Consider the following 11,591-nt stretch of genomic DNA (forward strand, 5'->3'; position numbering starts at 1 on the left):
ATTTAAGGCACTTGTTGAAAACCAATTCAACCGGAGTATAAAAATGCTTCAGACTGATTGGGGTGGAGAATATCGTAATCTTGGCTCATTGACAGAACTTCATGGTATACAGCATCGACTCTCGTGCCCATATACGAGCGAACAAAATGGAGTTGCTGAACGAAAATTACGGCATATCACTGAGATTAGCCTCACCTTAAGGGCACATGCATCAGTACCTCCTCAATATTGGGATGATGCGTCTCTCACTGCAATATATCTTATCAACCGACAACCATCACCTTCTCTAGATCATCGCTCTCCATATGAAATATTATTTCGGTGTGTGCCTGACTATATTTCTTTGAAGACTTTTGGGTGTGCTTGTTACCCTCTTATAAGACCCTACAACCAATACAAGATGGATTTTCGGTCCACCCGATGTATTTTTCTTGGGTATAGCTCGGTTCACAAAGGCTATAAATGACTCCACCTACCAACCGGTCGTATATACATCTCTCGACATGTTACCTTCAATGAACAAATATTTCCCTTTTCTACAATATCACCTTCGGCACCTACTCACACAACCCAACAACCATCGTTATCTATCCTCACATATTCTGTTCCATCTACAACCTCAACCGTTATTACTACACAACCTACCACACCTACCACACCTACCACATCTATCCCTCCTAATAATCCAATTAATCCAATCACTACCCCACCTCAATCTTTTTCTAACTCATCTACTCCCCACATTGGTTGAATCCACACCTATTCCTAGAAATCCTCTTCCTCGTACTTCACCTGTTCGTGCCCCTACATGCTCCATTCATCCCATGGTCACTCGAGCCAAAAACCGGATTCATTCCTTAAATATTAACTTTGCCTTTAGTGTTGAACCTACATGTGTTTCATCGGCTAATAAAGACCCTGCTTGGAGGGTTGCCATGACATCTGAGTATAATTCACTACTACATAACAACACATGGACTCTTGTTCCGCGAACTCAGGCTCGCAATGTGGTTGGATGCAAATGGGTTTTTAAACTTAAACGGAAAATTGATGGGTCAATTGAACGACACAAAGCACGACTTGTTGCAAAAGGTTTTCATCAACAATCTGGAATTGATTATGAGGAAACCTTTAGTCCGGTTGTCAAACCAACTACTATACGAACCATTCTCTCACTCGCTGTTACACGACAGTGGCCTATCCACCAACTTGATGTGAGTAATGCTTTTCTTCATGGCACATTACTTGAAGAAGTTTATATGGCTCAACCGCCTGGATTTATACATCCTGATTTTCCACATCATGTATGTCGTCTACAAAAGGCCATTTATGGACTAAAGCAAGCCCCGCGTACTTGGCACTCCACATTATGTAGGGCTTTATTATCCATTGGCTTTATTGAATCCAAATCCGATACATCGCTTTTTATTTATCACAAAGGCGATATTTTGGCTTATCTACTAGTTTATGTGGATGATATTATATTTACGGGAAACTCTTCACCCCATCTTATGTCTACGATATCTAAATTGTGTAAACTATTTCCTATTAAAGACATGGGTGATATTCATTATTTTCTTGGAGTTGAAGCTACTCGAACTCCCACCGGTTTGTTTCTTAGTCAAGTTAATTATATTTCCACAATCCTTAAGAGAGCTAATATGGTGGATGCAAAGCCACTTCACACTCCTGTTGCCACTGGGTCTTCTCTTTCCAAACATGATGGTGAACCCTTGAGTGACCCACTTCTCTATCGAAGCATTGTTGGCGCTCTTCAATATCTTACTCTCACACGTCCTGAGCTCGCCTTTGCAGTTAATCGAGCGTGTCAGTTTATGCACTCTCCCACCACTACTCATTGGGCAGCTGTAAAACGAATATTACGTTATCTTCGACATACACCGTATCATGGATTACAAATTCGGTCATCGTCACAACTTTCTCTTACAGCATATTCTGATGCTGATTGGGCCGGATGTCCTGATGATCGTCGATCCACCACTGGCTATTGTGTATTTCTTGGAGACAATCTCATTTCCTGGAATTCCAAAAAGCAACAGGTTGTTGCTCGTTCTAGTACAGAGTCTGAATATCGTGCCTTGGCTCATGCTACTGCTGAACTTTGTTGGCTCCAATCTCTTCTAGGAGAACTTCACGTCACTCTGAATCGTCCTCCTATTCTATGGTGTGACAACATTGGTGCTGCATTTCTCTCTGCAAACCCTGTCTTTCATGCTCGTACCAAACACATTGAGATTGATTTTCATTTTGTTCGTGAACGTGTTGCTCGTAAGACACTTATCATTCAATACATATCAACTCGTGATCAGATTGCAGATATCCTTACTAAAGGTCTTTCATCTAAATGCTTTTCACTTTTTCGTGACAAGCTCACAGTCTGTGCCACACCGTTTCGCTTGCGGGAGGATGTTAAACAACAAAACTCTTCATCGGTATCAACAACAGAAATTAACCACAAGAGTTAATTTATCTGTAGTTACTTTACTTGAGTATATCAAAGGTCGCATTGATTAATGTATGTATATTTATTGATCATTATATTATGTATTTAATCATGTATTGTAACCACACATTCTTATCAAGGAAAATAGCCAAAACTTATTTACGGCTAAAATAATTCTATCTATATTTTATTTCTTTCTGGAAGTTATTACAGATATATCCTCCTGTTAACTACGGCTAGCCATAGCCAACGACTTGAATAAATAATTTATCGGGATTCTTCATATGGAAGGAGAAAATCTTCTTGAGTTCATGAACAGCTAGCCCTGATTTCGAAACCGTGATGATCCCTTCCCTCCTCTTTGGAAGATTGATGGGTCATTTATACATTGTGTTATCACGGCTATCACAAACTTGACAGTGGATCATGGAATGCCTCCAGTTTCTGATTTTTAAGAACGGACTCTGGGATTCAACAACCATCGACACAAACGCGATGAAGATTTCTCACGTGAAACTATCTTGGAAAAAAATGAAGAATGCGGTATAAAGAATTGCACAGCATCCTGTGACTGTTTCCCGTAATGAGTGGATCTTTGATGAAAATGAGATCAAGAAGTTGTTGTCAAGCAAAATTGAGTTGGATAAGATGATCGGTGACCTGGAGCAAAACTTGACTATATGAGACTTCGAATGATTTTAAAGATAAGTTAGATAACTTTGCACGTACAAATTGCAGGTTATTGCATCGACTTGGTACACTCAATTAGGCAAAGTGAAAATGGAGAATTTGATGGAGGATGTGTAAGAATTTAGATGATTATGATGATAATAAGGATGATAATGCTAACAAGGATGATCATAATCCAATATTATTCAGGTTGTTTTATCAAATAATTACATTTGTTTATATAAGAGTTTCCCATAATGAGTGAATAAACGAGAGAATTTGAGTGAGGGAATAAGAAGGAGAATTTGGGTGAAGGGATAAGAGAATGATTTTTCAACCAATGAGGTTATGTTAAGTTATTTTTTCTCTTATTCTCTCCCCAAATTCCCGGGTTCAAATTTGCTGCTCCAAAGGACATGTTCTGTACTTTCACAAAAATTAATTCTTTTATAAAATAAGTCAAAAATAATGAAAAAAAAAAGAATGAAAAGTCCACCTATTTCCTAAAATGTTACAAAATGAAACATAAATTTTGACACTCTACATTTAATTTCCAAATTTCTTCTCTATCAGTACCCCTATATAGTAGGAAAGAAAATTGTTCCCAAAAATGGGAAAGTAACATGTTTTAAAGATGAGACATTTATAGCATTATTGATAACTTGTGAATAGTGGGTGGGACTGATCTCATGAGATTGTAGGACATAATTTAAATTAATTAAACAAATAAATAATTGAAGTTGAAAAGTACGAGTAGTAAGTACTACTATTTGGAGAGGGGGTGCAAGTGGGAAGTGATGGCCTGTTTGGTTAATTGTGACTTATTTGGATCTGTTCTATTATTATACTAAAAAGAGGTTGGTGTGTCTTTGTCGTAACTCGTACGTACGAAGAAGAAGAATACGATCCAGCTAGCCTTGCCAGGTCATGATCGAGGTACTGTAATTGTCTTAAAAGTGACAGCTCACTGGACAGCTCATCATATGCCCTTCTTATGTGTACTGCCGATCAGTCACCTTCCATCTTTTTCATCATCAGTATTATATATTAAACCTTAATTAATATGTTGTTTTTAAACTCTTCCTATATCCTTCTCCTCAACATAAATGCATGAATCAATGATGACAAAAGTATTAAACACACGAAAAAAAGTCACTACTTAGACTATATAACCATCCACAAAATAAACATAACATTGAAAACTAGTAGATGACATAATTGGAGCTAGTTTAAAGTGTGTCCAAATTAAGAGGTCGTGACCCTTCAAGTTAAAGACTTGAGGTTTTCAGACTAATTAAGTAAATGCTTTGATCAAGCATTATGGTAAGAGGAGGATTAGTGTTTGGAACTCAACATTAATTTATCTAATTCATAAGGCTCTTCTTGGAACCATTGATATAAAAGATTTTAGACCGATTAATCTTGTGTCGTCATTCAATAAGATTGTTTCTAAATATTTGACGAATATGTTACGTGGGGTTCTTGAACAGGTAATTTCAGCTAATGAAATTGTTTTTACCAAGAGTCAACAAATTTTTGACGCAACACTGATCGCAAATGAATTGACTCGGCAAACTATAAGGGAATAAATGTGCATTTATTAATAAGTTGGATATCAATAAAGTATATGATCACGTAAAATGAGAATTTTTATTTGATGTCATGGGTAGAATAGAAATTGGGGATAAGTGGATCGGTTATATTAGATTCAGTGTTTCGATGACCAAATTCTCTATGATTGTAATTGAATTTCCTAAAGAATTTTTTGAAAGTTTGAGAGGTATTAGACAAGGTGACCCGTTGTCTCCATTATTGTTGGTCAGTGTCATGGAAGCGTTTACTAAAATGTTGAAGTTTGCGAAACAAGCTGATCTCATGAGAGTAGAGAAATGATGTCTCATTTTTCCATTTATCTTATGCTATTCGTTGACGATACATTATGCATGATACATATCAAATGTAAAAATATCAAACATATGCGTGATATCGAGCATTTTCTGAATTGCGGGTCAATGTCGGTAAGTCTAATGATTTTTCTCGTACTCTATTTTCTATAGAAGGAATACATATTTGGTAAATATTATAGGCTTCGATATTGGAATATTTCCGTCTACTTATCTTGGTATGTCTCTTGGTGTTAAATCCCGCTCCAAAATCACTTGGAACCCAATTATCTTTAAAATGAAGAGAATGTTAGTTATCTAGAAGAGTAAGATGATTTTAAAAGGGGCCGTTTGATCCTCATCAAGACTATGCCCAATTTTATGATGTATTTGTTTCTTATTTTCAAGAGTGTGGTCATGAATATGGAAAAAATTGTGTGCAATTTTTTTTTGGATCCTCCATGTCTCCTTTAAAAATTTGGTGAGTTGGGCTAAAGTGAAGAGATTAAATGATCTAAGGGAGTTAGGAATTAGTGATTTAGATTAATTTAACAAAACTCTCTTATCAAAATGGTGCAACAAATTTTCTTCGGACCATATCTATTTATGGGTTGATATGATCAAATTCAAATATGTAAAGAATTGGTCTAGATGGTTCACCAAAGCTAGCCCCAAACAACTGGTTGTAGCGTGGAGAGACATCTCTACTATGTGGAAATCTTTTCGTGGGTAGTGCAGATTCTTGGTAGGATCAACTTTTGTAACGATATTTGGTGCAATGTTAGATGTCTTGCATTGTCATTCTCAATCCTCGCTTCGATCACGATCAATAGAAATGTTCCGGTCAAAGACATGTTTGATCAATATTCGAATAGTTTCGCGAGTAAAATCAAATACATGAGAAGACTTAATGATGGAGATATAACATTAAATTAAAGGATGTTGCTCTTAGTGGGTCGCAATTTGGTGATTCATTTTTCGCGTAATATCTTACGTTGGTAAGATATGTGTTCTTTTAAGGTTAATCATTGTTACACATTATTTGCGGAGATTGCCCCATATGACTTCCTATGAGAGAAGTTGTGAGATTTTAAATTTTCTTCAAAATTCTCATTTTTTTTGGATAGAGTGTGATGCATAGAGGGATCTTGATGGATTAAATATGCATGAAAATGGTGCATTATGGTTAGTCGTTTTTGAATGTATTGCGAAAAGTGGAGACAATACATCACTTGTTTTTGCATTGCAAATGAGTGACTGCGATTTGGAGTCTACTTTGAATATGATTGACATTGAGTAAGTAGTGTCTAAATCAATTATCGATTGTTGGGTGTTTGAATAGAAATCGCGAGCTCGATTGTTGGGTGTTTGAATAGAAATCGCGAGCTCGGTTGGATTGAGTCGATTAGTCACTATCCCGATTATTTTTTGGTAAACTATTTGGCTCGAATGAACTGAAGGACGTTCAGTAATTATGGTAGACCACTGTCTTTTATTCCACAATTCTATTATTATGATTATATCTCTTTTGGAAAACCAATGAAGGTGGTCGGTGAACTCATTGATGTTTTTGAGAATCTCCGAACTTGTTAATGTTATATTTTATGTTATGCTTGTTGAATGGTGAACATTTTTTATTTATGTTTTTATTATTTATTTTAAATGATTAATCTCATTGTGTTCGTATTTTATTATTATTTTTAATGTTAAACTATTGGTATTTATGTCTTATTGTATAGATTTTAAACAAAAACTATTAAGTACTTAGGTTTTAATGTTGATTAGTGCAATAATAAAGTTATTTAAAATTTATTATTATCAAAATTATAATTGTTTTTAAATTTGTTAAACGTAATCAAAATCGAATAATTTTGTTTATATTTGATATAATAAGTTTGATTAAATTAGATAAAATTCATTTTTAAGATAAAAAGTGAAGAAATAGTAATAATAAATATTTAAGTTAAGTTTTATACTAAAAAAATTATTTTGTCAAACCTTTTCACAAATGGAATATTTTTAACAAAGATAATTCTTTTTGTGACTTTTGATAAAAAAAAATAAAATAATTTAATTTAAAGTTTAATTTCAAATCTCCATTGGAATATCTTTTCTTAATTTATATGTGGAGTAATAGAAGATGACCTGACAATTAAAAAAGAAAAAAGTGTGAAAAAAAAAAAATCATTTATTTTTTTAGTCATTCAGAATCACTTCTCAAATTCTCTCGCAATGATTTCTCAATTTATATGTCTATAGAAAGGGGTGAATAGAAATATGAATTGAATTTATTAATAATAACTTACAAAATTAAATTAACTTCTAACTGTTTTGGGATATTTTATTAACCAAAATTAAAAAAAAAAAAAAAACATTTCACCACATTCCTAAGTTTGAGTTCAAAATTTCATAAGCTAAAAAATTCCAAACCTTAACTTTTATTTAGTTATAATGGTCATTTATATTGTTCATTGCATAATTTAATCATACTTAATTTTTAAACTTGGATCATTTAGATTTAGAAGAAGAAAAGTTTTTTTAAGCAAAATTAAATCACTTATTTGGATTATTGGATCAATTCACATCTTTTACATAAATATTTTAAAATGCTTTATTATTAGAGTGAGTGAGTGATGTTTATAGGTTAGTGAATTAACTCTAAAATAATTCACATCAAACAAGCCTTTAGTTTTCAAAAAATACATTTTTTTATAATTAATATTAGTAATTTAACTTACCATTTTTTAAAATAATAATATTATTTTATTATATATTTTATTTAAATACGTATTAATAAGTTATTTGAAAATAACCTAGTATTGGTTAAATCCAAATAAGAGAAACCCAAACGAGGCCTTAAAGGGAAGGCGTTTACATTTTCTGAGGTTTGAATAGAGGAGGGGGCTAAGCCAAGACTCTAGAGCGTGATTAGGGTTCGGAATATCATTGAAATCATCGCCGGCGATATTGACACTGCAATCCTTCTTCTTCTTCTCTCAATGTCGTTCGATCGCATGCCATTCATAGGTTTTTCTATCTCTCTCTCTTCATATATCTGTGATTCTGTATGCATTCTTCTCCTTTTGTCTACTAATCAAGGTTTAGGTTTCTTTAAATATAATCGATACCTTTCTTTTGCTTTCTTATGTATCAGTCAGTGCCGCATTCTTATCTGTGGCTTTACAAACGGAATGCCGGATTGGTTCTGTAACAAGTCTAGAATCTAGATAAAGCTTTTAGTAATATAAAAAAAAAGTTCACGGAAAAGCCCTTTGTGATTAACTAACAAAAAGTTATTAACTTTATGTATATGCGTTTTACCCGATTCTTTCATCCAAAAAAGGAAGAAGACGTCCAAATGAGATGTCATAATCCCCGGCCCTCCTTGGATCATGATCACAGGGACTGGTTCTATCTTTTGCATTCTTCTTGCTTGAGAGTTGAATGTATGTCTTCCATAGGTTTAAGTATTTTAAGTAAGACCATTTAGTGTTTTGAATCCGGTCTAAGGGATTAGTTTACTTGCTAGGATTGACTGATATCATAACATCTATACTTTTGTTTGATTTGTTTGAATGAATCTGTTCTTTTATTGCATTTATTGTGACATTTATATTTGTTACTGGTTGTTGAACAGTAGGCAACATGAATTTGCAAATGGAAAGTGAATCAAATGAGAAGCAAATTAAGCAAGAGAGATCAAGAACTAGATGGACAACATCTCAAGATAAGATATTTGCGGAATTGGTTGTCGGGCAGATTCAACTGGATAACAGACCAGACAGGGTTTTCGACAGGAAAACTTGGAGTATCATAAGAGACGAATTCAACAGGCGGACAGGTGTTAACTTCAACAACAACCAATTAAGGAAGCATCTTGACGTCCTTCGTGCACGCTACTACAGTATTAAATCTACCTTAAATCAGAACAACTTTGTTATGGAGGATCCAACCTCCATTAGTTTTGACCTGTGGGAAGACATTGGGGTATTTATATTTTCTTCTCTGAAATCTGCATTTTTCTAAAATTTTTGTTCCTTGTTTAGTATTTTGATTTGAGAAGAACTTCTGATGAGTTTGTAGTTCCAGGCACAACCGAAGCAAGAGCTGATCAAGATCAAGGACTGCCCTATTTACGATCAACTGTGCTTAATATTTGCTGATTCAGGTGTCGATGGGAAGTACGCTCAATCGAGTCACTACGAACCGCTTGCTATGTTAGAGAACGGTACTGAAGATCCCAAGAATAATAAGCCGGGAAGTGTTAACTCTGTTCAAAATACTATCGACACTATACTGGCAAGGAAAAGGAAATGGTCATCTGAGAACAGTTCCACTTTGGAGCAAACAAAGAAGGACCAAGAAACTAACGATGTCATGGCCAAGACTTTGAAGGATATGATAGCTGCTTCAAAGTCGAATTTTGTTGCATCGTTCAAACAAGACAGATATACCATAACTGAATGTATAAGATCATTGGATGGTATGGAGGAGAGGGTTGAGGGTCATTTATACTATGCAGCTTTGGACCTGTTTGATGAGCCTAGTCTAAGGGAGATGTTCCTTTCTCTGAAAAGCGATCAGATGCGGTTGGCATGGCTTCAGGGTAAATGCTATCATACTACTACTACAGCTAGGCTATGGAAATGATTGATTAATTGTTGATGATAGTCTTAGGTTTTCTAGTTGTAGAATCCTAGGTTGTCAAAAGAATGTATATAATTCTCTCTTTCTGACACATGGGTAAGTAAGATCCTCCTCCTCCTCCTCCTTATATGTTTTGTTTGTTGTAAACTGCATTTTTCCTTGTTCTTCCAGAATATAATTAATGGATGTTGGTAAAATCTGTTATTTGGTACTACAGAATTGGCTCAATAATTTGTATATGTATAGACAATTTTACAACACATATTTGGGGAGTGGGGGATTAGAGAAATGAGAAAAAATAAACAGAAGAGAAGAAATGGCTGATAATTGTTAACCCTCAACACAGCAGTAAAGGTGGATCTCCTTGCTCAATTGAAATTAGTCGTCGTCCTTGAATTCTCTGGCCAAATAAAACATGCTTACTGGTTTAGTTTCTTATAAAAATTTATAGCATAGAATATAAATAATCTGTGTGTGGGCACATACCTGCGATCTAGGTAGCGAGGTTGAATGCCGGTGCCCTGACAGGTGGTGCAGGTGAGAGAGCCACCAGCATCACAGTTGATGCATTTAGACACTTCTTTCTCACCTCCTCCAAGCTCTATTACTATACTGCCAGTTCCTGTGCAAAACCTGCATTTCTCTGGAGAGAAAACCAAGTAGTAGTAGTAGTAGTAAGTAAACAAAAGATTGGATTTTGATATCAATCAGGATGATTGGGAAAGATATGCTCACGAGCTCCAGAGCCATTGCAAGGGAAGCAGGGTTGAGTATTTTCTCTTTTGGACTGTGAAAAATAAAAACCCATGAGAGTTTTAGAACCATCATCACGTATTGGAATGAAGGAGAAGGGGTGGGGGTGGGGGATTTACCGCATTGTCAATTTGAGATTCATAGAAAATAGGAATTCCTATCCCAACTGCAACACTCACAACCCCAACAGAAATCGCCACTACCTGTTGTTGGGAAACAAAACAATATTTTATATATACTGACAATCAATCATTCATCTCAAGGACACTAACCAACCGTGTTTTGGTCGATTTCAGATCTGACGCAAAGATGGGAGCGCTGATTAACTGACGATTTCCTTGTAGAAGAAAGCCTCAGCGGGCTGCTGCTGGAGACGAAGGGAGAAGAAGAAGAAGAACTAAGGTGAGGAAGAGATATTATTAACATATCTTTTTCTTTCTTTCTTTCTTCCTTTTCCAGCCAGCTAGCTCTATCTTCTTAAAGCAAAATCTTAATTTCTTCTTACTTACTTACTTAGATTGTTTAGAGAAAGAAACAGGGATCAAAGGAAAGGAAGAAGATGACCACTCACCACTAGAGCAACGGGATCATGTGGGCTCTCTGTTTCTATCTTATTAACTCCAGCAAAGATTTTGCCACGCTGGCTTCAAATGTGCCCACAACTTAATCTCTTTTATTTTATTTTATTTTATTTTTAATTTTTAGGGAGCTAGTTCTACTTCTACCCAATTCAATTATGATAACTGTTTGTCATATAATCCATAGATTTTCATAGATTCCTTTGAAATATGTGAACAGACAACAGAGCTTGTTTCATATTGGGTTATTTGATTTTTCTTTGTTTTATAATAATAGTAGTAGATTATTTGAGTTTTTAATAAATAGAGTTACTCTAATATTTATTTATATTTAAAATTTAAAATAAAGTATGAGTATTTTAATATTTTACTTGATTAATTGAACAATTTAATGGTCTAAAAAAAATAAGACTGTAATCTGCTAGTTTTTGTTAAATAATAAATAAAACCCAATATCAAACAAGCTCTTAAGAGGTAGAATCTAAGTATTATTATTATTATTTATTTATTTTGCTGAAAGCCATAATGTTAAGTAGTACTATATTTAATAATTAGAGCTCGTTTGTGGGTTTTTAAGTTTTATATTTTTATTATTTT

At 34.5% G+C, this 11,591-nt stretch overlaps 2 protein-coding genes across 3 annotated transcripts; one reads left to right on the forward strand and one right to left on the reverse strand.

The window, feature by feature from the left end:
• Positions 1-7,874: 7,874 nt before the first annotated feature.
• LOC124932934 (L10-interacting MYB domain-containing protein-like) lies at positions 7,875-9,810 on the forward strand. Of its 2 annotated transcripts, none has more exons than XM_047473647.1 (3): positions 7,875-8,043; positions 8,654-9,003; positions 9,106-9,810. In XM_047473647.1, exons 1-3 carry the CDS (start codon positions 8,016-8,018, stop codon positions 9,664-9,666), a joined length of 939 nt encoding a protein of 312 aa, XP_047329603.1. In that variant the 5' UTR covers positions 7,875-8,015; the 3' UTR covers positions 9,667-9,810. The 2 variants fall into 2 exon arrangements, with proteins under 2 accessions (XP_047329603.1, XP_047329602.1); XM_047473646.1 differs by having other exon boundaries at positions 7,879-8,043; positions 9,100-9,810.
• Positions 9,811-9,882: 72 nt separating this feature from the next.
• LOC124932936 (protein SPA, chloroplastic) lies at positions 9,883-10,997 on the reverse strand. Its single transcript, XM_047473648.1, has 5 exons — positions 10,693-10,997; positions 10,536-10,619; positions 10,399-10,450; positions 10,150-10,306; positions 9,883-10,063 (listed from the first exon to the last, which is right to left on the reverse strand). Exons 1-5 carry the CDS (start codon positions 10,840-10,842, stop codon positions 10,042-10,044), a joined length of 465 nt encoding a protein of 154 aa, XP_047329604.1. The 5' UTR covers positions 10,843-10,997; the 3' UTR covers positions 9,883-10,041.
• Between the last annotated feature and the right edge of the window lie 594 nt (positions 10,998-11,591).

This window comes from Impatiens glandulifera, chromosome 3, assembly GCF_907164915.1.
Source record: "Impatiens glandulifera chromosome 3, dImpGla2.1, whole genome shotgun sequence".
In the NCBI taxonomy this organism is placed as follows: domain Eukaryota; kingdom Viridiplantae; phylum Streptophyta; class Magnoliopsida; order Ericales; family Balsaminaceae; genus Impatiens; species Impatiens glandulifera.

What these genes read in the sequence shown, in the direction of transcription:
- LOC124932934 (XM_047473646.1), top strand. Translation starts at nt 8,016, where the DNA reads ATGTCGTTCGATCGCATGCCATTCATAG. An exon ending in CGATCGCATGCCATTCATAG is followed by an intron (nt 8,044 to 8,653) that starts GTTTTTCTATCT and finishes GTTGTTGAACAG; the next exon opens with TAGGCAACATGAATTTGCAA. An exon ending in ACCTGTGGGAAGACATTGGG is followed by an intron (nt 9,004 to 9,099) that starts GTATTTATATTT and finishes ATGAGTTTGTAG; the next exon opens with TTCCAGGCACAACCGAAGCA.
- LOC124932936 (XM_047473648.1), bottom strand. Translation starts at nt 10,842, where the DNA reads ATGTTAATAATATCTCTTCCTCACCTTAGTTCTTCTTCTTCTTCTCCC. An exon ending in CTGAAATCGACCAAAACACG is followed by an intron (nt 10,620 to 10,692) that starts GTTGGTTAGTGT and finishes TCCCAACAACAG; the next exon opens with GTAGTGGCGATTTCTGTTGG. An exon ending in AATCTCAAATTGACAATGCG is followed by an intron (nt 10,451 to 10,535) that starts GTAAATCCCCCA and finishes TATTTTTCACAG; the next exon opens with TCCAAAAGAGAAAATACTCA.